The sequence below is a fragment of the Doryrhamphus excisus genome, linkage group LG7 (assembly GCF_037039965.1).
Source record: "Doryrhamphus excisus strain RoL-2023G ecotype Guam linkage group LG7, RoL_Dexc_Guam_v1.1, whole genome shotgun sequence".
Lineage (NCBI taxonomy): Eukaryota > Metazoa > Chordata > Actinopteri > Syngnathiformes > Syngnathidae > Doryrhamphus > Doryrhamphus excisus.
The window spans coordinates 12,561,443-12,585,109 of NC_136363.1; the positions used below are offsets into that span (position 1 = coordinate 12,561,443).

Here is a 23,667-nt window from a genome sequence, read left to right on the forward strand (position 1 = left end):
GGTGTAAAGTTACAGCGCTGTCCAATTAAGGGCTTTACAGGCAGTGTGTGAACAGCAGCGGGGCCTTAGATAACATTATGTTTGTCCAGGTCACTGCACACTTGCAGGCGGATCTGTGGCACATGCTATTATTAAGAGCTAGGGTGCAAATATGCTATAATCTATGTATACACACAGTGCAGTTAAGCGTGTACTTAGCATTACAACAAGGTTGAAGCCTGTTTATCAGTTTAGATTTATCCAATAAAACATAATTTTAAAATGTATATGTTGTTTATTATTAATTTTTAGACATCAGCTCGGTGTTTTACAGAGAAATGTAAATGACTTTAGCCAAAAATGTTGACAGCCCTAAATTTGACACCCACGTGCTCGCCTGTTTACACTCGTACGCACTGACGTCACTAGACAAACCACGCCCCCACGTCGCCAACCGAATGGCAGCGCTGCACTAAACAAGAAGGGGAGAAGAGACCAGGAAGAGTTTACCGCATTTTGTGGCGCTCGAAAACGTCCGGTTTGAAAACATTACCACCGGAATCCACTCCTCAGACGCAATCATGGAGGATGCAGAGACAGGTAATCCACTACTTTCAGCCTTTTGTTGTCTGTTTAGTGCGATTTAAAAAAAATACAACTTTAGCCACACGAATGGGAAACCAACCGAGCTTAGTACTTTGAGCGATAGTTTTTCAAGCTTAGTTAGCTCAAGCCGCTCTAAATTTGCCCCTGAAGTCAATTGTGACGTCGACAGTGGCTGAAAACGTACCAGAACTAGAACGGAAGTGGGTGTAATGGAGGAAATCATTTGTCATTCTCTTTAAAAGTCCAAACAATTGGGTTAGAACGTGTCTGTACACAAAATGAACGTGGCTGTTGTGTTTACCTTTGTCTAAGCAAACGTTCCTGCGCTCTATATTTGAAATTATGAGTCGGCAAACAGACTAAGATGTCAGCAGCTTGTTTGCAATAAAAGCAGGAAGTGAATAAAGCACAGGTATGCTACCTACCTGAGCAGTGGGTGTTTTGCCGCATGGGTTGGCAGCCTTTATTTCCTGAAGGCAACATGTGCGGCAGATGTGTTGCCACATTGTGCTACAAAGTGGACATGTGTGTGAGGTCAACACAAGCATGCAAATAAATACCTTCAATCAGGTTTTGTCAGTCCCAGACTCCTTAGTGCGTCTGATTCACACCCAAAGGAATGACTCATCATTAAGATTTGCTGACAAGCTGTAAAAATAAAATAAAAACAGGGTTTGAATCTGCAAATCATCTTTTTTTTTTAGCATTTCATTGTCTTATAGCATAATGTGGAGTGTGAGTCCGCACTGGAGTCGGTGAAGTGGTCTCACACAGATGTTGGGTCCACTTCCGGCATATTGTGCAAGGAAACTTCACTTTGCATAACATGAATTGGCATCACTTGCTGGTAGCAAACGTCTGTCTCTCTCTCACATCGTTTTTTCCCCTCTTAGTCGACTGGGGAGGGGATGAGATTGATCATGGACGCTCATTTCTGTCTTATTAGATTTCCACTGAGACTCACAGCGGATGCTTTCAAGCCGCTCCAGAGAGACAGCAACAACATCATGTATCACTGATTGAATACGGCTTTTGTGGACATGTAAACAAAACATCATGTAAACAAAACATCAACAAACAGGGGACGTGTGCGAGGCGCTGACATACGAAAACGGCGGCCGCTCTGTCTCGTGATTCTCGTTTTGGGCCGTCGTCATGTGACAGGCTATGCCGCAAATATTAGGCTAATTGGTCTGATGCTGCACTTCATCAGGCCGGACTCAAACAGCCGTTTGTTCAACGATGCGGCCTGCATTGTTGTCCCAGTATTGAAGCCAGGAGATGAAATTAGTTCATCTGGTGGACATTTTGCTCTCATTTTGTTGTGAATCCAGTATGTGATGAACCGGTAGCCTTGGACGATCAATGTATTTCATTCCAAATCACATTTTTATTTCATTTACAGACCTGTGGCTCTCTTGTGTGGCTAAGTAGCATTCATATTATTATTATTGTACAAGTGAATGGAGTGAGGTTCCACCAGACATTGGCGTATTGATTGTGGGACAGGAACTCAATCCTACATTAGCATAAGACAAAGGGGAGCTTTTGAGTTTTTGTTTACAATAGAGCCTACCTTAGGGAAATGGAGTGAGGTTCCCCATAGGGGCTAAGTTAGCTGGCTGATTAAAATGAACTCTACATATGTAATGTTGCAGAATATACATAATGTATACCTAACGTTGTATAAAAGACTTACATTTTTGTGGTATTGCTATTGTAGCTAATGAAATACAGACCATATCCACTTTACAGCCTGGTTTAAAGTGGTTCCACTAGGCGAGCTAACTTTGGTGAGTCGACTGCGGGACATTAGATCAATCCTTCCAAAGTATTACTGTGACTGTATGTATGTACTGTATCGACAATACAGCCTGATGTAGAAGGAAACCAGGCTGTTGTAGACTGGAGATGGAGTAAGGTTCCCCCAGGTTGGCTAACATGAGAATTTTCTTCTGAAGTTATGACATATTTAGATTTTATTGGAAAGTGTTTTGTTTGTGGTCCAACTGGAAGATGCCCAGCAGGAGATACGTGGCGATCATCTACGACCACACGTTGTCTTGACAACCTCTTACGCTCACTTTTTTTTCTAATTTGAGATATCACCTTCCAGCATCCGGCTGTTCCTTTCCATCCTTGAGAGCAGCTGTCATATTATTAGGGATGTCTTTACAGCCTCACACACACACACACACACACACAGTCTCTTGCCTCTGGCGTCCTCTTGCCCCCCCACCGTCATTCCGGATGACTAGCATTACCGCCGCTCCAAGATGCACAGGCCCGGCCCGGATTAGCGCTTGGCTGTAATCTGGGACACTGCAGATTACGCTTTTCATTTCATCGGCGAGCGGGGCAGGTCACGTGAGCGGGAGCCATCTCCTGGATGGATAGATGGATGGATGGATGGATGGATGGCTGGATGGATGAGAGGGTGGGAAGCAGGAGCACGCAACATTACACTTCAGTGTTGGAAAGGATGGACTGAAGAAGGAGCGGGAAGTCCAACAAGGATGAGTCACATGCTCGCCATCAGTGGAGATCCTTAGGAGAGGAACGATCGGAGAATATGGAGCCTCTGGAAGAGTACCGCTCGCCCTTTGACTTTGAGCAAGGCGTCAATGCCAGCTACCTGTACCTGTCGCCCGCCTCCAGCGACACGCCGCCCAGCTCGCCGGCCCCCCTGAACCGAGGTAAAACGTCAAGGGGTTGGGTGTGGAAGTAGAAGAAGAAGGCTTTGTTTGTGGCCCAATGATGTCATCATGGCCGTCATTCAATTCACTCTTTGTATGCAGCAGCTCGTCGCTTGACGTTTGTGTGGTGCTAACAAACAGGAAGTCATCCGGCAAACTTCTGTCTTTAGACTTGAAACTTCCTCTTTTTGTGCTGTCTCGCATGAAATGTGGTTGTAAAAAGTGGGAGTTTAAATCACGTTTCACTTTAAATCCTTTTTTTCTAGCAGGAGATGGAGCTTTGCCTAGTAGCAGTACTATGCTAGTGGCCAAAAGGGGGCAGCATATCATGACCACGTCCATAGATATGGTTCACTTCCTGGGAATTCACCAAGAATAACACCTACAATTTGTACAAATTGAAGCTTCTATTAGATAATAAATGTGTGAAACCGCTAAGCTAGCATCTTCCACTACAACAGCCCCAACAACGCCCGCTTAAACTTATTTTCCGGGTCCCATTTTGTAGCGTTCTCCTGTTTTTTCTTTTCCTCAATGACTCAATATCACCCCTATTGGCGTAAAGTGGTATTACAAGATAAAACAACCCTCCAACATTTTTTGGACACGCCCCTTTGTTCTGTCGAGCAATTAGAGGTGGGACTTGTTTTGTTGTTGACTGGGCCGACAGCGCCACCTGTGGGCCACGTTCCACACCGCAGTCAAGTGTGCATGATGATTTTTTAAAAAAATGTTTGTTTACCTCTCAGGTCACCAGCAGCGGCATCTTCTCGATCCTGTCGCCGAGGTGGGACAGGACGCGGCCATGACTGTTGGTCCCTCGTCGCCTCCCCTCGCCATGACGGAGGAGGAGCGCCAGGATCTACAAATAGAGCTACTCAAGGTTGGTGACATTACACATATTAGAGCCTGGTTTATAGAGAATGGAGTGAGGTTCCACAGGCTGGCTAACATTAGCATCAGCATAAGCCAAACACGACATTTTGTGACAGATGGTTATTATATAAGGTATTCTATCTTGGGCGTTTCTGAACGTGAAGAGGATTGGCTCTGTGCTTCAGGTACGAGTGGAGCTTGTTTAAAGAAGGAAGTCATCTAAAAACTGACTTTTACTGTTTTTAAAGTTTCTAGCAGCTAATCAGCAGGGCATCGTCTCTCGCCCATGCTAACGTGGCGTGCCCATAAAAGCCATAACTCGCCACTGGTTGTGTCCAGGTGGAGGACGAGATCCAGACGCTGTCCCAGGTGCTGGCGGCCAAGGAGAGACAGCTGGCCGACATCAAGAGGAAGCTGGGAGTGACGCCTCTCAACGAGCTCAAGCACAACTTCACCAAGACCTGGCAGGAGGTCACCACCTCCTCGGCGTACGTACTCCTCATCGGGGCGGGGGAGGGGGCGCCGTGCCGTAAACAGGAAGTTGAAGGCAGTATTGATGTCAAAAGCACAATAACAACAAAAAGCTAATACCATGTTTGTGTTAAAGGTAGGCCGACATTTGGTACAACGGTTGTTCCACTCCAGCCCCGTAGGGGGCGACATAGCGCATTACAACATGGACGCTGACTGATGCTCAGAAAGAAAGACTTGAGGTTTTATTTTCTGTAAAGCAATGTCGGACGCGACCGCCACCAATCGTAGTGCCCATGAGCTGCCTGGAACATGCTGCCAACTTGTGGGCTGAGGAGGTTGCCTACAGCCACAGCCGTTTGATTCATTTGAGACCCCGGCGACTATCGGGGGTGTTGCGTTTGTCTGCTATACTGTCATTTCCTCGCGGCTCAGTCAAGTATGGACCTTCTCTCCTTGGCAGGAAATGACTTCCCGTCTGCCGCTCGCTGTGGGGGTGGTGGGGGGGTGTGGGGGCTGGGGGAGGGGGCACATTTTCAACTTGTTTCTTTCTGTTTCAGCTATAAGAGGACATCCGAGACGCTGTCACACGCCGGCCTCAAGGCCACGGCGGCCTTCTCCAACGTGAGCTCGGCCATCAGCCGCAGGCTGGAGGATGTCAGGTGAGGCCCCAACACGACCCCACCCCCTACCCCCCACCCCCCGTGGATGATTTAGCTGAACCAACCTGGAATTTCTTCAGTTAGTTTTCTAGTTAGACACACTTGTTGCTGTGTCATCCTAATCATAATGCTAATGCTATTTTAGCCCCCCCCATATCAAACCCCCTTATACATTTAACCCCCCCCCCCCCACACACACACACACAAACACACTAAGTGAGGCTCTGTCTTGTCCCCCATGTGTGGATTAGCAAAATGCTAACAAGATTATGAGGCTCCTCAAAGCTGCTGATTGCTTAGAAATGCAACATTGTGCATGAGTGGTGGGGGTGCAATCAGGGTCAAAGAGTGTGTGTGTGTGTGGGGGGGGGGGTTCTCAAAATGAGATTGTGTCCCCCCCAAAGTACAAAGGATAAGCACACTCACAATCAGGCTTAATAGGATGTAGCAGGATCAACACCACTCAGTCGTGTGTGTGTGTGTCTGTGTGTGTGTGTGTGTGTGTGTGTGTAGTAAAAGTGTGCCTGTGATGCTGCAACGACCACTAATCCAACCCCCCCAACTCTATTTTTTTTTTAATGCTGCCGACTAGCAAGCGCTCTTTGCAGCACTCTGCTAGCATGCCTGTCATGAGGTAAGGCTGTCACTTTTGTCGCTCTTTTTTTTATGTCTAACTTTTAAAAAGCTTCCCAAAGATGGCAAAAAAATGCTTTATACAAATTAAAACACATTTTTTAAAGATATATATTTATATGTATTTGCAAAAATAAATATTTTGAATATATTTAGCATGTATGACATAATTGAATCATAACCTGCAAGTCAGTGGCTGGCTACTCGCATTATTTATTTAATGATTTTTTTCAGGAATGCCCCGTCCTTCAAATCCTTTGGGGAAAAAGTGGAGACATGGAAGGTAAAAAGAAATAAAATGCATAATATTTGTCATGACTGTTATGGATTTACTGTATATGATGTATCTATTTAACAATATCTTTATTTTAGAGCATGATGAGTCCGTCAGCGTCAAGCGCCGATGTCGTCGGTGAGCAAGAGAGCGGCGTTCCCTCCACGGAGCCTCAACAGGAGGACATGCCCACCCAGGAAACACCCATGCACTGAGACCCAGCTCAAAACCGCCAAATGGCCAAAACCGAATCCCTCCCTGACGCGGAAACGCCGTCTGTCACTGTTTGACCTTTCCATGTGCCATCCGCCTCCTGTTGGCAACTTTTAGTTTTGTCACTTTGAGGCCAGTCGCTTTAATTTAAAGTTGTCTTTACACTGTTCTTTTTTTTTGTTACAAAGCTACCACACCTTTACTTCCTACTAACTACACATTCCACTGCCCCCCCCCCCCCCCCCACACACACAGATATAGTCAAGGTTGGGCCATGTGAGTGTGTCCAAAGTCAATATTTGTCCATCATTGTTGGCAGAGCTGCTGCTGCAATGTTACAAACTACACACTCCTTCATTAATGTGTGTGTGTGTGTCAAATAGTTAAAAAAAATAAAAATCTTTCGTCACTGCACTGCACTTAAAGTTGTTTTTTTGTTTTAAAAAAACACATTAAAGTACTTATGAACCCGCCATATAGTTCTTTTTTTATGTGTATTTTAACATTAAAAACAAATATTTTATTTTTAGTTTAGTTTTATTTGGACTTGTTTAAATTTTATCATTTATAATCATAATTAAAACAAAAAATTCTATTTACAGCTTCTAATAGAGAAGGACAAAAAAAACACTTTTTAGATGAAGTTCCCAGTTTGAACAGAGGAGGGCGACAGGACACCAAGACAATACTGACTACCTCCGGGTAAGTCGTGTCAAAATAAGTGTTGTATCCGGCAAATATGACCATTCCGTCCACTTCATAGTACATATGTGTACCACTATATAATGTAAGGTTTGGTTCGCTGCTACAATCAACAGTGATGACGTCAGAGAAACCGGAAAAAAAGACAAGTGGACACAAGTTTTAACAAAGAGCTGCCAACAAAACAAACCCCAAAAAAACTTTATTCCGTTAAAATCTCCAGATTTGTGTGTTGTCACATCTGGAGTTAAAAAAGTTGTACAAACAACAACAACAGCACCAGAACGCAAGTGTCAGTAAACACATTTTACGACAAGGAAGGATGGCATTTTCTATGCGCGCGCACACACACGCACACACGCACACACACACACACACACACACACAAATAAAATACAGGATTTAACAGTCAATTTTCATGGAATATTCTGGAAAGATTATTATTTCATGTGATGACGTGGTGAACGCCATAAAAATAAAAAACCTTGGTGCGATAGAGTACTATTTGCGATAAAACATCCATCATATATACTTCTATATACACTGTATATATTGCAAGTGCTTGAAGGGGAGACTTGGATTTTTTTTTGGAAAACCCTTTTCCATCTGTATAGCGATTTTTCTTAGCTGGCGGCTTTGTTGTCACCGTTAGCGGCATGATTTTAGGCTAAGCTAAGAGACGGACGGCTCTTTGGCGAATCAACTTTCCTTTGACGTTTGGTGAAAAGAAAAATGCTGGCGCTAGTGGTCACGTTCTTGTCACACAAAAAAAAATGTATATATATATATATATATATATATATACGTATATTGAGAGCGAGAGAGAGAGAGAGAGATAATTAGCTACCTTACAGGAAACTAGCAAGCCAGTAACTCCTCAGTAGCTTGTGTACTAGCCTATTCATTTTGTCGTTAAAGTGACAGAAAACAAAACCAGGGCACAGAGACACAATTTGTGACCTCATCTTTCATAAATCCAACCATCAACCTCATTAGCCTGCCTAGATTCTGCTCCCGCTATTAGCGGAATAAAGAAACAACGCCCCTAGCTAGCTTAAAACGTGTTTAAGACAGTTTAGCTTAGAGTGAACACATCACAGCTTTTTACCGCAAAACATGAGAAATGACATCCATCTTGAATTTTAGATGATGTTTCTGACCCGGTCCGTTGATACTATGCTAACTTATGCTAACATACCGTTAGCTAAACTGAGACCAATCCATTCATTTTGAGCGTAACATAATTTTGTTTTCACTTGAACTAAAAACGTATTTTTTTATAAAAAAACGTGACTGTATTTTGACATTTTCGGTGTAAAAATGCGGGCCAAAATGTGGACGACACTGACAAGGAGGTCAACAGGGACGGTTAGCATGCAACATGCACCTGGGCGGACTATTTACACTTACTTTGCGACAGTTAATGGGGTTGTTGAGGTCATCTTTGTAGTCCAACAGCCAATGAGAAGGCCCCGGTTGCATATTCACGATCTGCATCGTTCCCGATTTTTTTTTTTTCCGGGCTGACACAAACTGAAGGAGGTGTGGCTCGTGCTCTAAAAGCGGGCGTTCTCATTGGCTGTTGCGCGCGCTGCTTGCTTGCTGACTGAGTTAGTGAGGCTTTCCGTGATTTCCCCAAACACAACACCGATGGGGAATTATGTACAAGCCCTTGGTAGGAAGGGAGAAAACGGGAGCCGTTCGAGAAGAACGACAAAGAAAAACGGGGAATTCTTTTTTTTTTTAACAAGCTAGTACAAAAGTCCGCCTCTTTCCGAACGCTAAATCTCACAGACGTTCCCGCCGGCCGGCACCGCAGACATTCCAACATGGCGGCTCCCCATGGGGAAGCTCCATCAAGGCACATTCAGGAATCCAGAAGAGACTCAGAGGACGTTAAAGTCGCGTCTTTCCTGTCTGTGGGAAGGACCGCCCCCTCCCGTTTAACCTGTCAACATGGTTGCCATGGAGACACACCTCCATACATCTACGCTCTATACACCAAACTGGATTAGCTACAAAACGGATTCGATTCAAAGCTCATTTCATTTCTGTTCACATCTACTTGCGTATCCAGATCGAAAAATGTTTGAATGACGCTTGGAAAAAAGCTCCAGATTTGATCCAGAATTTGTCCAAATCTGTTTACATGATCAGTATTGAGATTGGTGTAGGTCCACATCCCAAGACAAAGATATCCTCACTGATACATTTCTTTTCATACTTTTCCTTATTTCTGTCTCAAAAAAGGATCCAAATCAAATATATACACACACCAGATTGAATCCAAATTAATTTGCATCTGTTTGGCTGATTTGATCCGACTGTGTTTATGTTTTTTGGGGGTGCGAGTTATCGTTACAAAAACAATCCAGGTGTAAAATCTGGATCCAAATCATGATCCTGTTGGTTCATACTGCAGCTACACACATTTTTTTTACACGTCTGTAAGGAAACACGATCTGGATCCCAATTAAGCTACAAATCAGATTTGATATAAATCTGTTCCTATCCAGATCCAATTTCCATGTATCCAGATCATAAAGTCAAAAGTGAATCCATTCACTCTTAGCTCATACATAACTACAACTAGTGACAAAACAGATTTGATCCGAATGTGTCCAGGTTTTTTGGGGCGTTAGCTTTACAAAAATGATCCAGATCCAAATCCTGATTCTGTTGGTTCATCCTGCAGCTACACACCACATTTCTTCCAAACGTGTTCAGTTTGTTTCTTGAACTCATTTATATCTGTAAAGGATCTGATCTGGAACCTGATTAAGCTGCAGTCCAGATTTGATCTTAATCAGCTCATGTTATGGGGGTCCTGTTGCAAATCCAGATATTGTTCAAAAGTAAATCCCTTTGTCCTGGATAAAGATCCTGACTAAGATCTACATTTGATCAAATTCTGTGCTTTTTACTATAAATGAAGAGGAGCCCAATTCCATATCCGGATCCAGAGTGAATCCTGATTTAAAAGGTAATGCAAAGAAAAGCGTGAGAGTCACGTGCCACATAGTGTAGGTTGAGAGCACATAGAGTAAGTACAGTGTAGCTTAGCTTGACTGGGTAGAAGATTAGATGACAAATGTCGCCCTCTGGTGGCCAACACATGCCATCGCGGGTTGTAAACAAGCAAAGCTTATTCAACTGTCAACATGTGAAGGGTGTTGTTCCAAATAGGCTGTGCATACAATACACACACATATATATATTTGTGTGTGAGAGAGAGAGAGGGGAGGCCCTCATAACTCACACATGTTGATTTTAACACCTTTCCCAAAAGCGGAATAATGACATTGTGTTTTATTGTCATTGAGCTTATAAATCACCACCAGGGCGGCCTGTTTTGTTTTGTTTTAAAGAAAGGCGTCATCTCAGCGGGTAAACACCAGCAAGGAGAACAAAAGCGGCGAGCAGCTGCCCTTCCTCATAAGTATTCCTGTCACATGACTAGTATTCCCATCACAACACACCGGCGCCTTTTTAATTGTGTGTTTGCTAGCCTCGTTTGTGTGCTAATGTTGGCCTTTCTCATTTAGCGCAAGCCTAACTAAAAACGAGCGCTATCACATGCCGGAGGCCATGTTGGCGGATAAAATGTTAAAAGTCAAGACCTCTTTACGGGTTATTTGTCAGGTTTTGCGCCTGCTTGTCGAATAGACCTCCGCCAAAGCCAACAACTTGTAAACACGGTCTTATTCTATTGAAAAAAAAGGGTGAATAAACATATTTTTTAACAAAATAACCATCTTTTTTGAGTGTCCTGAACTCAAAAATATCTCAACGGCTCGGAGGAAAGTGTAGCGGGTAATCCTGGTGCGTAAAAAGTTAGTTAGCAATGAAGTCCATGTTTTGCTTACAAAAACCAAGCATAGATGAGTGAGAGAAATAGTCCAATTTGGCCGTTAATGTGGGCTCACGATCCGATTGGACGAGTTGGTGGCAAAGGACGGACAGGAAGTCCAAGTTTTCCACCGTGGCTCAGTTTCAGCCAGGAAGCTTTCCAGGGTACGGGCGAGGGACGTTACAAAAACAAAAGCCATGAAATAAAAGAGAATATAGATTTATATGGAAAGCATTAAAATCCAAATTAAATTGAAAGTTTGTTTTCTTTGCGAATATATAGATGTTTTATCAACAACTGGTACATTTTGTTTGTTAATTCCCAACGGAATACGGAAGAAGCACAATGATTCTTTTTGTGTGTTTTTTTTGTTGTTGAAGGAAGCGATGTTAAGGTCGGCGCTCCATTCCACAGCACCAGAAGCGTGACGGCCGCACCACTTGTGTCGCGCTCAACAAGCAAACTACTTAAACAGCATAGCAACACTTTTGTGGCGTAACACAGAGTAAATGACAAAAATAAAGACTGAAATGGATACAAATTCAGAAAAAAAGATACATCGGTACGTGTTAAGTCGCAAAAGAAAAAAATCTGTAAACTTTTTTTTTTGGCTTTAACGAAGTTGTTTTCCGCTTTTAGCCAACTAGCGACAATAACAAAAAATATGAGTGAACATTCAAAAAAGCAAACTACACAGTGACCTAATCAAGTGCTTTTTCCACCTTGCTAGCGTCCTGTGATGTCACATGACCGCCTGCCTGCACATCTATAACCCGGGAGTGCTCCATAAGTGCCTCTCTTTTGGTTTCCGGCCCTCCTCCTTTGGTTGGATCACGAGTGCCAAAAAGCGCGAATAAAAACTAATGTTGCTCCCTTGGGGAAGAGGAGGAAGGCGTGGGGTGGGGGGCTTTAGGGTGGTGGACGCTTCTATTTCACGACGTGTTTTTTTTTCCTCGCTAAACAGTCTTGGTTTGACCAAAAGAGAAGACGAAACGAGCGTAAACATGGCACCGTAAGAAAAACGCAAGATAAAAGAGCTTTTGGTTGCGATTGGAGGAACAAGTCCACAATGAGCTGCTGGTTTCTGCTGCCGTCCCGATCCCTGATAAAAGCAAACAAAAAAATGACTCCTGTTCCCAAAATCGCCACGTGTTCCCTCAGGTGCGCTAGCTCGGACAGGACGTGATGCCGGCGCATTTCCTGGGGAAAAGTCTTCAAAAGACGAGGTGTCTTCTTTTGGATACAGAAAAAGTTGTCTTTGTTGCCAAAACCAAAGAGTTTTCAGTCTTTTTGGACCCTTCGTTCCTTGGTGTTGGAACCAGAACCAGAACAAAATATTGAAAGATGCAACACAGACAAACAAAACCAGTAAAGAAAAAAAAGATACGCTTTAGCTGCACTGGGTTTTCCCAAAAGTGGGAATGAAAGAGATGGCGAGGCGAGGCGGGGGAAACATCCCCGCTTCCCCCGCCCACTGCTGGAATGGATCTGCTTGCTGAGCTGCAAGGGGGCGGAGCCAGAGCTTGACGGACAGATTTGCGTTTTCTGAGCTGAAGAGAATGCATGCAACATGAGGCACCGCCCCCCCCCCACACCACACCACCTTCCACGCGTTGAAATGACATCGAGGCGCGACGCGTGCAAGACGTCGGGACTCAGTCGGTGAATCTCTGGCAGGCCTTCTTCCAGCGGCAGGCGGTGCACCACATGTCACGGTTCTCCATCCCATACACTTTGCGGCACTTCTTGCCTTCGCCACGCACCTTACGGCTGCAGGGGGGGGGGGGGTGATGCAACATTGGATGGGTGTTTTAGCATGCTCACAAAAGATGGGCCGGGTCTGTACCTGAGGGCTGTGGTGGCTCTGGGCGGGGACGAGAGGACGGCGATGGTCTGGGAACGCTGCTCCCCGAAGACATGACTCTTACTGGGAGATGCCTGAATGAAAAGGTCCCATTTTAGGGTATTTTATAAATATTTGACGAGGAATTTCAATTATTTATTATTACATCATGTTAGTGATTATTATTTCATTATGTGACTCTATCTACTATCATTTTTTATTTTATATATGTATATATCTATCACATATATTCTTTTTATTATTATTTTTGACTGGTGGCCAGCCAATCACAGAGCACATATAAACAAACAACCATTCACACTCACATTCATACCTATGGACAATTTGGAGTGGCCAATTAACCTAGCATGTTTTTGGAATGTGGGAGGAAAACGGAGTACCCGGAGAAAACCCACGCAAGCACGGGGAGAACATGCAAACTCCACAAAGAGATGGCCGAGGGTGGAATCAAACCCTGGTCTCCTAGCTCTGAGGTCTGCGCGCTAACCACTCGACCGCCGTGCCACCCATTTATTACATTACATTATCTTTATGATGCAACTACATTTATTGGAGATATACAAAATGAATATGAAAAGGGGGAGAACATGAAAACTCCACACAGAGATGCCCGAGGGTGGAATCGAACTTGGGTCTCCTAGCTGTGAGGCCTGTGCGCTAACCAGTCAATCGCTGTTTTAATATTTAATTATATAATATGATTTATTCTATTAGTTTTATTCTTATTTCGAATAATGTTTCAGTTAAAGTGAAAGCTACGGTTTTATGAAGTTTTAATTGAGCTCAATATGCTTCCTCAGAGTCTAAAGCTGCTTGTGTTGTCGTGTGTGTTTCCTTACCGTGTTGCCCGTGAAGGTGACGGGTGGCGACTGCCAGGAGATGCTAAAGCTGGAGCTGTTGGTGGGAGTGAAGCTGTTGGAGGCGGAGCCGGCGGAGTTGCTGCCGTTGGACGGGATGGACACCGGGGCCGTGGCCTGAGGGCGGAGGTCAGAGGGTCAAAAAGGGGCTGCAAAGAGGAAAGGAGGTGTGGGTGGAGGGCGTGGCCTCACCTGGTAGGCATGGTCCGTGTGGATGAGGTAGAGCGCGCTGGGCGCAGAGCGGCTGAGCGGCGTGGCGCTGCCGGCGTGAGGCTCCTTGGTGTCGCAGGGTGGCGGCGGGTGCGGCGGCCTGTGGGAGTCGGGCGGCTGGCTGAGAGCCGGGTTCAAAGGCGGAAGCGGGGAGAGGACAGAGGGCGAGACGGGGGACAGGCTGCTCAGGCCCTCGGCCACCGAGTCGGTGTTGAGCTTGATCTCCGTGTAGTAGAAGTCCTCCTCACCGTCGCTGCAGTCCGAGTCGCAGTTACGCCTAAGCAAGAAGTCAGCGTAAAAAAAAAAAAAACGGTGTGTGCTTGTTAGTGTGTGTGTGTCATACCCCAAGTGGATGGTGCGGATGTGCCTCTGGATGCCAGCGGAGGTGCTCAGCACTTTGCCACAGTTCTTCCACAGGCACTTGAACATCACCTTCATGGAGTTCTACACAAGGCAGGAAATGTCATTAAAGCGGCGTCCACCAGGAGAGAGATGATGTTTTTCATGATTGCACCCCCCCCCTCCACTTTCTCAAACCACTTAGGAGGCTGATTTCATTTTGACAAGATGTTTTGTCTGGTCTCACAAAAACAAGCCAACAATCATGTATCCCTGGTGCATTATTCCTGTGCAGTGCTTCCCAGCATTTCACAGGTAATTAAATAAGGAGCGTGTTAATAATGTCATGCCAAACATTGCCTCCATGCGTGTAATGCGTACGTCACATGCTGGGGATCTTTTTTCTCCTTTTCCCACTCCTCCCCACTTTAATCCTTCGTTTTCAGCCTAGCTCGCTCAACACACGCGCCCGGCCTGCTTGTGTTGCTCCCCAGTTAACACGGTGGCCATGTTGCCAGATGCGGCATTAATGCATGGTGGGATGACGGCGGAAGGAGGAGGGAAAGGATCATGGCTGATGAGGAGGAGGGGTGACACCGAGCTGAGGTTGTGATGAGATGTCAGCAGAGTGCAGGCATGAGCTGCAGTGATGTGTGTGTGTGTGTGTGTGTGTGTGTGTTTATAACAAAGACTCCACGGGAGCACATTGCCGCACGTCCATTTCAGGCGTATTATCCAAAGGGTAGTAAATTAAAAGGGACCCCAGAGGGTGGAGTCCTGGGTAGAGCGTATTCGAGATCCTCTGGTTTATAGAACAATGAAACATTAAGCGCCTTGTTTAAACTACAGAAAAACAAGGGGAAAGGTGGGACAAAAGGACGTGGAACGGCCCGTTTAGGAAGCAGACTAGTTGGGTAAGAATGAATTGCGCCCTCTGCTGGAACTGATACAATATTGGTCGACCATCACAAGAGTTAGTGCAGGGGTGGGCAAACTACGGCCCGGGGGCCACATCCGGCCCGCCCAATCTTTCCAAAGTATTTCATTTAAACTCAACATACAACCTGGCATCATGGCCTGAGCCAACCTTTTGATGGTTTTATCAATTTCGTTTTTTGACATGGTCTGTTGTTTACAAAGTGCTCCTGAAAAAAGGGACACAAGCACATAATAATAGTAATAATAATAATTATTATTAGATTATTATTAGATTATTATAATTATTATTAGAACTATTATGATTATTATAATTATTATATTAATGCTAATTATTATATTAATTAGATATAATATTATTGTTATATTTGCATATTTTACATAATAATATAATAATAATTATTATTTTAATTTTATTGTAATTTTTATAATATTTGATTATTTTTAAAATATTTAAATATAAATATAAAATAATAAATAATAGCAGATTGCATGACAATTTTACAGATACAATAATACCAGATGGACTGTTACGTGTAAAATATATAGTCTGCCCCCCCCCCGTAAATTTTGTCATATCAATGCGTCAAAAAGTTTGCCCACCCTTGAGTTAGTGTGTACGAGTATCCCCCCCACCTTGCGCTTGCGTGGTATGGGTTCGTCGAAGAGCAGGCTGCTGCCGTCCTGCTCGTCCAAGCTGGGGTCCTCAGGCCCCACGGGGCCGTTCCCCACACCGCCCAGGCTGGGCACGCGGAAGGGCTTGAAGCTGTCGGCCGAGAGCGGCGGGGAGGGTGTGGACGGGTTGGACTGGTCGCTGGGGGCGGACCAGCTCCAGTAGCCCCCCGACGAGCTGTTGCTGGACGGGGTGAAGGGTCCCGCCGAGCCGTTCTCCTTCCAGGAGCCGCTCAGGGCCTCTTAAAGAAAAACATTCATGGTGGGAAAGTCAATTAAATTCACACAAGTTTATTTGCACTTCACACAAAAGGCACCGCTGTGTGTGTACAAAGAAAAGAAATGCGAGGAAAGACTTTTTCAGAGTCTTTCTTGTTTCAGATCAAAGACATGCTTCTTTTCAATATCTGCTCAATAAAAGAGCGTTGTGATAGAAACTCTCCCAATAAGAAGCTGTACTGTTATAGCAGAAATATATGAAAAAATACGAAGAAACAACAAGAACAAAGGGGGACTGGGTGGGGAGAATAAGGTGTATGTCGCCATGGAGAACATTGCTGTCACTGTACCAGAGTATAATACCACACGGGGTACATGTTTCCTCAGTGGGTGCTGCTGTTTTGGTTCGCAACAGTGTTTCCAGTGGGCTAACATTTCAGAGTGCATGTGACCAACTGAGATAGAAATATCATACATGTGTTTCTGCGCGATACTGGACACGTATGTTCACAACACAGATGATTCAAGCGAGGCTCACCGCTGACTTTGACGGGCGGGCTCCTGACCAGCGGGCTGGTGGACAGGCTGGTCAGCACCATGGCAGCCGTCACCTTGTCCATGTCTACTTCCTCCTCCGACCGCCTTTTTCATAACAAAGAAAAAATACAAAAGTTAGCCTCTTCTGTTACTGGTTCCGTAGCGTCAACAAACCACTGTTTTTGTTTATAAATGCAACTGATGTGTTTACTAAAGCCTGTAAAACACACTCTGAGCAACGTATGGATTTGCCTCTTCTAATTAACGTACGTCCAGAGCTCATTAAAAGAAGGGATGCCGTAATCCTCACTGGTGTCTTCTTCAGAGAGGGCGAGCATCCCTGTCAAATACCTACAGTGCATGCTGCCGTTATTAGCCTCACGTGCTACTGTACGCGTGGGTTCGTGTGTGTTTTGTGAGCGAGGCATCAAAGTCAGGCCTAATGCGAAGATGATGAAATTGCCTGCTGGTTTTGGGAAGGAGGGGAAAAAACAAGCTGAAAGATGAAATAGTTGGAGATGCTGCATTGTAATCGCTATGGATACCACACAGGCCATGGTTGACTTGTTACATTGAGGAACCTCACATGTTTACATTTGCGCAATATAACATGCCAAGAAAAAAGTATGTAAAGAATAAAAAAATCCTTTCATTTTAAACTACATGGTCCTCAGTGGAAAAAGCACCCCTGCTTGAAGTGTTTGTATTGTGTAGAGTAGTCAGGAATGCGGCCGACAAGGACTAAAGGATTCAACAGGTGGAGGAGAGGCAGGGGAAAAAAAGGTAGGAGGACAAAAGAAACCACCTTTAATGTACACTTGACTGCTCCTATTTTATAAGACGGAAAAGAATGCGGTCAATGCCTGGCCTGAAAAAAAAAGTCCAGGTCAGACGTGCCAAGAGGTTGGATGAGAAGGAAAGGAGAAAAAAGGAGGCAGGAGAGGAGATGCTAACAAAGCCGACAGGCTCCATTAGGCGACGTCTAATTTATGAAGCATCCCTCTGTTGAATATGATGTCATTACAGCCTCCTCATAAATCAAACAAGCAGCTTGTGCACTTTTACCCATAACCCCCTCCTGCGGTGCTATGGTGTCGTAAAAAAAACAAAAAGAACACTTCCTGGTCACCTTGGGAGGCTGCGGTGGATTTCCATGGCAACCAGATAGATCCATAATCGCGCTTTGGCTGAAAAAGTACAAGTAAATCTTGGGGAAACACATTAGAGGCTCAATAATTAAGACGGTGATGTACGAGCGGCAGCGGGAAGGCAACGCTGGCTCGTCATTAGAGCGAGTAGGTTGGCGTCCAAGTGCTTATTATGTGCGTAATTAACACAAGGCCGCTGCAACGCTCACGAGACGTGGTGGGACGCCTAATGGATCAGTCAGTCAACGCTGAGGAATGGCTTTCATATGTCAGTGTGTGTGCGGGGAGTGCGTGTTGTGTTCCCGTCCAACCATCTTGGCTGAACTGGCAATAAAACATCTTGTGACCCCCACGAGGCTTTCCTAAAAAGGAACACCAGCAGCAGCAATCAGCTTGTTTACAGCAATAATGCACGTTTAACAGAAGAAGATGCATGTGATTTCATCTTGTCTTCAGGGGGGGGCAAAGATATTACAGTGCATGCCATTGATATATATGATGAATGTCTTGAAATGCAGCCAATAAAGCTTCTTAATTGGCTGGCATCAACACACTAAACACTTGCTTAACTCCTGGTGTTTGTCATCTCATATACAGAGTGGACCAATCGGCCACAAGACCATATGTAGAAGAGGCGGACATCTGCCTCAACTAGCCCAGGGATACATTGGAAATGGCACTGTAAAGGTTACTACTGCTTACTATTATTAGGGCTCGAGCACTGACCAGTGCGAAAGCCCTATTGTAATCGTTCCGTTTTTTATTCTGACGAAAGGACGGCCATTTTGAGGGCCTTAACATGCCCGAAAACTCACCAAATTTTGCAAGCGCGTCAGGTCTGGCGAAAATTTCGATCTGGTGGGGATCCCGAAAACAATGTTCCAAAATTGACTCTCTAGCGCCACCTTTAATTTTTGAAAAAATTGGCCCCCGCCACCAGTTTCACCTATCGTCACGAAACTTGGTGGAGACGTCTATCGTGACAGGACGGACCAAAAAGTCTCAAGAACCCATATTGGAAAACGAACAGGAAGTCGGCCATTTTGGATGGCGGCGGCCTTTTTCGTGCCAGAAGTTGGGGTCGTATCTCGACGAACTCCTCCTAGGGGGTTTGACCAAATGAGTCCGTTGTTGCATCAACGGACACTAGACGGATGGCCGACGTTAAATTGCGAGGGATTTTGGGATATTCCATACGATGTGGGCGTGGCACGCCCCCAAATTTTGCCCATTTTCATATGTCCGGGCCTTGCACGCTGAGCGTAACTGTAGACGTGAATAACTTGGCTCCACGTGGTCAGATCTTCATCATACTTGGTACATGTGATCATGGCCCCGCCCCGAAGGTCCCCGTAGGTCACTTCCTGATTTCGTCGCAGCGCCACCTATTGGCGACAGGCTAAAGGCGTGTCATCTACATGAGGCCTTTTCTGCCAGGAGATTCATCAGATGAACATCGGGGTCACAAGGTCACTGCCTGACAGCCTGGTGAAGCCTGTCGATGGACCATGATGCAGGAAAAGCGCACGTGGTGGGCGTGGCCTGGCGGCGAATGCTCAGGCCTCGCCATTTACATAGAAAAGGTCATCATTCGCCCGCAAAAGGTCGCATGGGCTTGAAAACTCATAGGGGGGGTCAGAATCCAGGCCTGAGCGGCCTGGTGTGGCCCCCATATGAAACCAAGCCAAATTGACTCACTAGCGCCACCTAGAAGTTTTAAAATAATTATCCCTCGCCTCCCGTTGCACGTATCGGCATGATTTTCGGAGGAGACATCACTCGTGACAGGACGCACAAAAAAGTCTCAATAACCCATGTTCTAAAACCAACAGGAAGTCGGCCATTTTAGGTGGCGGCGGCCATTTGGGGGCGGATGTATGGGTCGTATCTTGACGAACTCCTTCTAGGGGGTTTGACCGAATGAGTCCGTTGTTGCATCAACGGACACTAGACGGATGGCCCACGTTAAATTGCGAAGGATTTTGGGCCGCTCCATAGGATGTGGGCGTGGCACGCCACCAAACTTTGACCATTTCATATCTGGCCCTGCCTGGTGTCTGGCCTTGCCTTGAAGCAATGTACATCAAAGTCAATACACAGTTTGACTGACAGACTGATGATGTCAGTTGATGGGCTATGATGTGTGTAAAGCACATGTGGGGGGCGTGGCCACGGCGAATGGTCAGCCTTCGCCATTGACCATCAAAAGGTCATCATTTGCCTGCAGAAGGTCACAGGCTGCTGAAATCTTAAACGTGAGGCCTTAATCCAGGCCTGAGCGCCCTGGTGGTGCTCCCATGTGACACCAATCTAAATTGACACACTAGCGCCACCTAGAAGTTTCAATTCATTATCCCTCGCCACCCGTTACACGTATCACTATGATTTTCGGTGGAGACGTCTATCATGACAGGACGCACTTAACGCTCCAGAAGCCATGTTCTAAACACAGCGCCACCAACTGGTGGAAATGTATATCTGCCGTAACTTCCTGATTCATGGTCAGATTGTCTTGAAATTTTTTTTGGTGTGTTGGGTCAATCTCTGGTCTGTTATACTGTGTGTACATAGACTCTATAGCGCCACCAACTGGTGGAAATGTATATAGCCGTAACTTCCTTCCACATGGTCGGATCAAGCCCAAATTTTTTCTGGTGGTTTGGGGTACCCTCTGGTCTATGACTGTGTGTGTACATAGACTGTATAGCGCCACCAACTGGTGGAAATGTATATAGCCGTAACTTCCATCCACATGGTCGGATCAAGCCCAAATTTTTTCTGGTGGTCTGGGTACCCTCTGGTCTATGACTGTGTGTGTACATAGACTGTATAGCGCCACCAACTGGTGGAAATGCATATAGCCGTAACTTCCTTCCACATGGTCGGATCAGGCCCAAATTTTTTCTGGTGGTCTGGGGTACCCTCTGGTCTATGACTGTGTGTGTACATCGACTGTATAGCGCCACCAACTGGTGGAAATGTATATAGCCGTAACTTCCTTCCACATGGTCGGATCAGGCCCAAATTTTTTCTGGTGGTCTGGGGTACCCTCTGGTCTATGACTGTGTGTGTACATACGCTATAGCGCCACCAACTTGTGGAAATTTATATCTGCCGTAACTTCCTTACGCACGGTCGGATCGGCCCCTAATTTTTTCTGTTGGTTCGGGGTACCCTCCGGTCCGTTACCGTGTGGGCCAACCACTCTATAGCGCCACCCACAGGCGGAAACGTATATCCGCCGCAAGGACCTACCGCGTGGTCCGATCGTCGTGAATTTTTTTATGGCGGTTCGCGGTGTCGGACGGGACGTGACCGCGCACCCGCCTCGCCGCCGCTGTCGCCCCCTCCTGGCGGAAAATTGCAAGTGCCGTGACTCCCTTACCGCTTATCCGCTCGCCGCGGTTTTTCGTACGGCGCGTCCGCGCGCCCGTCCGGTCGCGCGCGCGACCCCGACCCGCGCGTACCCCCGACCCGCGCGTACCCCCGAGCGCGTCGGGGTGCTCGAGCCCGCTCATCACTGCTTGCAGTTTTAATTATTATTATTACTACTTAGTATTATTGTGTGGAAATAAAGCAATTACCATATTCATTCATTTTTCTACCGCTTATCCTCACGAGGGTCGCGGGGGTGCTGGAGCCTATCCCAGCTGTCTGGGCGAGAGGCGGGGTACACCCTAGACTGGTGGCCAGCCAATCACAGGGCACATATATACAAACAACCATTCACACTCACATTCATACTTATGGAGAATTTGGAGTGGCCAATTAACCTAGCATGTTTTTAGAATGTGGGAGGAAACCGGAGTACCCGGAGAAAACCCACGCATGCACGGGGAGAACATGCAAACTCCACACAGAGATGCCCGAGGGTGGAATTGAACCCTGGTCTCCTAGCTGTGAGGCAATTACCATATATAAAATTAAATATTAAATAGTGTGCATGTGTTAAATAACATCAAATTAAATGATTGGTAGCAAATATATAGCAGTAAAGTATCAGGGGTATACGGACAAATATTTATTTTACGTACACATTCTCCATCATCATCACCAAAAGTAATGGTCTAATTTCATCTTGTAGACCAAACTTGTGTGCCGTGTTGTGACACTTTTAATGCGTTGCGATGCTGAAACCTTTACTTCGGCCACACAAGCTGCTCACATACTTAAAAGCATCACAAAAGAGGGAAGCTGCGATTCCGGATGGGAGCAAAGGTGTGTGCCGCTGCTTCGGTTAGGGGGAGCGGCAGTGTCCAGTTTCCAGCAAAACACATGGCGGAGAAAAGACAATAACAAGGGTTAAAGTTACTGGCTGAAGGGATCCAATGAAATGTGGTTCTCTTTGTTGAAGACACAAAAAAACAATTCTGTCCTCCACATGGCCACCACCAAGTAAGTCATTCGGCACTTACTTAGGCACGCTCCAGACATCTGGATTAAACAGACTTTTAAACAATATGAGGGAAACAGTACAGGAATATAAATATTTATATACGTATATAACTAGGATTTCAATAATTATACTAGGATACTAGGATTTCAATAATTAATGCAGAGTATTGATGCAATGGTGATATTAGCAGGGAGAAATAAGCTTGTGTCATTCGTGTGTCTACCAGCCATTTCTCCCCGTCCATTCTCTGATGTGTGAGGCAGCAAAAACTGGACTCTGTCTTGGGGACAAGACAGTTTCTTTGGCAGGGTTGATCTGTTGAACAACGGCATGGACGGAGTGAGCCCTTTTGCAGTCATACAGTCTCTTCGTCTCCGTGGGTGGACACAGGCCCACTAACATACTCTCAGAGTACCAGAAGAGTAACGTAGTGGAAAGTCTATTAGTATATTGTCATTTAGTTTTCGGTGTACTTTACTTGTCTCGTAAGCCCAACATTGCGTATAGTCACGTGACACCCCTTATAATAACGTTAGCATCTTTGTCTCGGTGGGTGGACACAGGCCCACTAGCATACACACAGAGTGCAGAAGAATAAGGTAGTAGAAAGTCTATTAGTATATTGTCATTTAGATTTCGGTGTACTTTACTCGTCTCGTAAGCCCAACATTGCGTATAGTCACGTGACACCCCTTATAATAACGTTAGCATATTTGGCTAAATTGAGTGACCTTGTCGCAACAACAAAATAATCTTTCCTGAGTGGATGTTTTGCCGGTTTTTGCCTGGGACTAAATGGACGCGACGCGAAGGTCAGTCGCGGTGCACACAAACAGGCCTAAAATATCCAGGTGTCTTTACTTTCCAAGTCGCCCCACAGTGATCAATCATTCCTAATGTAGGCAGCTGAACTGAACGGTGCGGTGGATTGCAGGAATTCCCCCTCCTTCCAAAGTCCTGAAACCCGGACTGCGGCTGCCAAGCACACACCTCACTCCTACGCTCTCTCGTCCATCCTCTTTATCCTCATCCTCCCTTCAGCCTCGGCCGGAATGTCTTCCCAGTTGCTAACTTTTCTCTCCCACGCGGCCAGCTTCATCGTGTTATGCTTGTGGGGGGAAAATATGTGACCGAGAAAGATGTGTGTGGAGTGTGTGTTTGGATTGGCCCGTCACTGTGATACCGAATAGCGAGGGGAGGTCTCATTCGTTTATTACACCCACTGGACTATGACGCCTATTTCCTCCGCTATACGTCTCCTCGTATAAATCATCTTCGCCGCCGTCTTATCTCATCTCTGCCCCCGCTCGCCACATCAGAAGTAATCTGCATGAAGGACTCTGCTGCTGTTGATTGACAGGTGGAATCCTCCTTGACCTTCTTCTGTGCATGTCATTAGGGCCCGGGTACCGAGATGAAGCCGCGTATGGGATATGTTAAAGAAATGTCCGGCGAGTAGACAAAAGCGTATGTGTGTCTCGTTCTAAACACGAGGGTGCATGCCAGGTTTGGACAGGTGCTGCCAGC

At 45.7% G+C, this 23,667-nt stretch overlaps 2 protein-coding genes across 5 annotated transcripts in view; one reads left to right on the plus strand and one right to left on the minus strand.

Annotated features, from left to right (window-relative positions):
- The first annotated feature begins 412 nt into the window (after positions 1-412).
- On the plus strand, positions 413-6,829 carry tpd52 (tumor protein D52). 4 transcript variants are annotated; one of them, XM_058046883.2, is made up of 7 exons: positions 413-579; positions 4,031-4,164; positions 4,497-4,645; positions 5,189-5,290; positions 5,883-5,924; positions 6,158-6,206; positions 6,296-6,829. In XM_058046883.2, the coding sequence occupies exons 1-7, from the start codon at positions 561-563 to the stop codon at positions 6,410-6,412; spliced, it is 612 nt and encodes a 203-aa protein (XP_057902866.2). In that variant the 5' UTR covers positions 413-560; the 3' UTR covers positions 6,413-6,829. The 4 variants fall into 4 exon arrangements, with proteins under 4 accessions (XP_057902866.2, XP_057902867.2, XP_057902864.2 ...); XM_058046881.2 differs by lacking the exon at positions 413-579 and adding an exon at positions 2,919-3,281; XM_058046882.2 differs by lacking the exons at positions 413-579; positions 5,883-5,924 and adding an exon at positions 2,938-3,281.
- Positions 6,830-8,396: 1,567 nt separating this feature from the next.
- znf704 (zinc finger protein 704) overlaps positions 8,397-23,667 on the minus strand; it is a 40,175-nt gene continuing 24,904 nt past the window's right edge. Inside the window, exons 3-9 of the mRNA XM_058046869.2 lie at positions 16,598-16,701; positions 15,805-16,082; positions 14,237-14,337; positions 13,876-14,170; positions 13,666-13,800; positions 12,809-12,900; positions 8,397-12,732 (exon numbers count right to left, since the gene is read on the minus strand). Coding sequence (XP_057902852.1) covers positions 12,618-12,732; positions 12,809-12,900; positions 13,666-13,800; positions 13,876-14,170; positions 14,237-14,337; positions 15,805-16,082; positions 16,598-16,701 — 1,120 coding nt within the window. The 3' untranslated portion in view covers positions 8,397-12,617. The remainder of the gene's footprint in view (positions 12,733-12,808; positions 12,901-13,665; positions 13,801-13,875; positions 14,171-14,236; positions 14,338-15,804; positions 16,083-16,597; positions 16,702-23,667) is intronic.

Excerpts from the sequence above, each read along its gene's own strand:
- tpd52 (XM_058046881.2), top strand. The coding sequence starts at position 3,158 with ATGGAGCCTCTGGAAGAGTACCGCTCGCCCTTTGACTTTGAGCAAGGC. Across the intron at positions 4,165-4,496 it reads TACAAATAGAGCTACTCAAG|GTGGAGGACGAGATCCAGAC; the intron begins GTTGGTGACATT and ends GGTTGTGTCCAG. Across the intron at positions 5,925-6,157 it reads GCTAGCATGCCTGTCATGAG|GAATGCCCCGTCCTTCAAAT; the intron begins GTAAGGCTGTCA and ends GATTTTTTTCAG.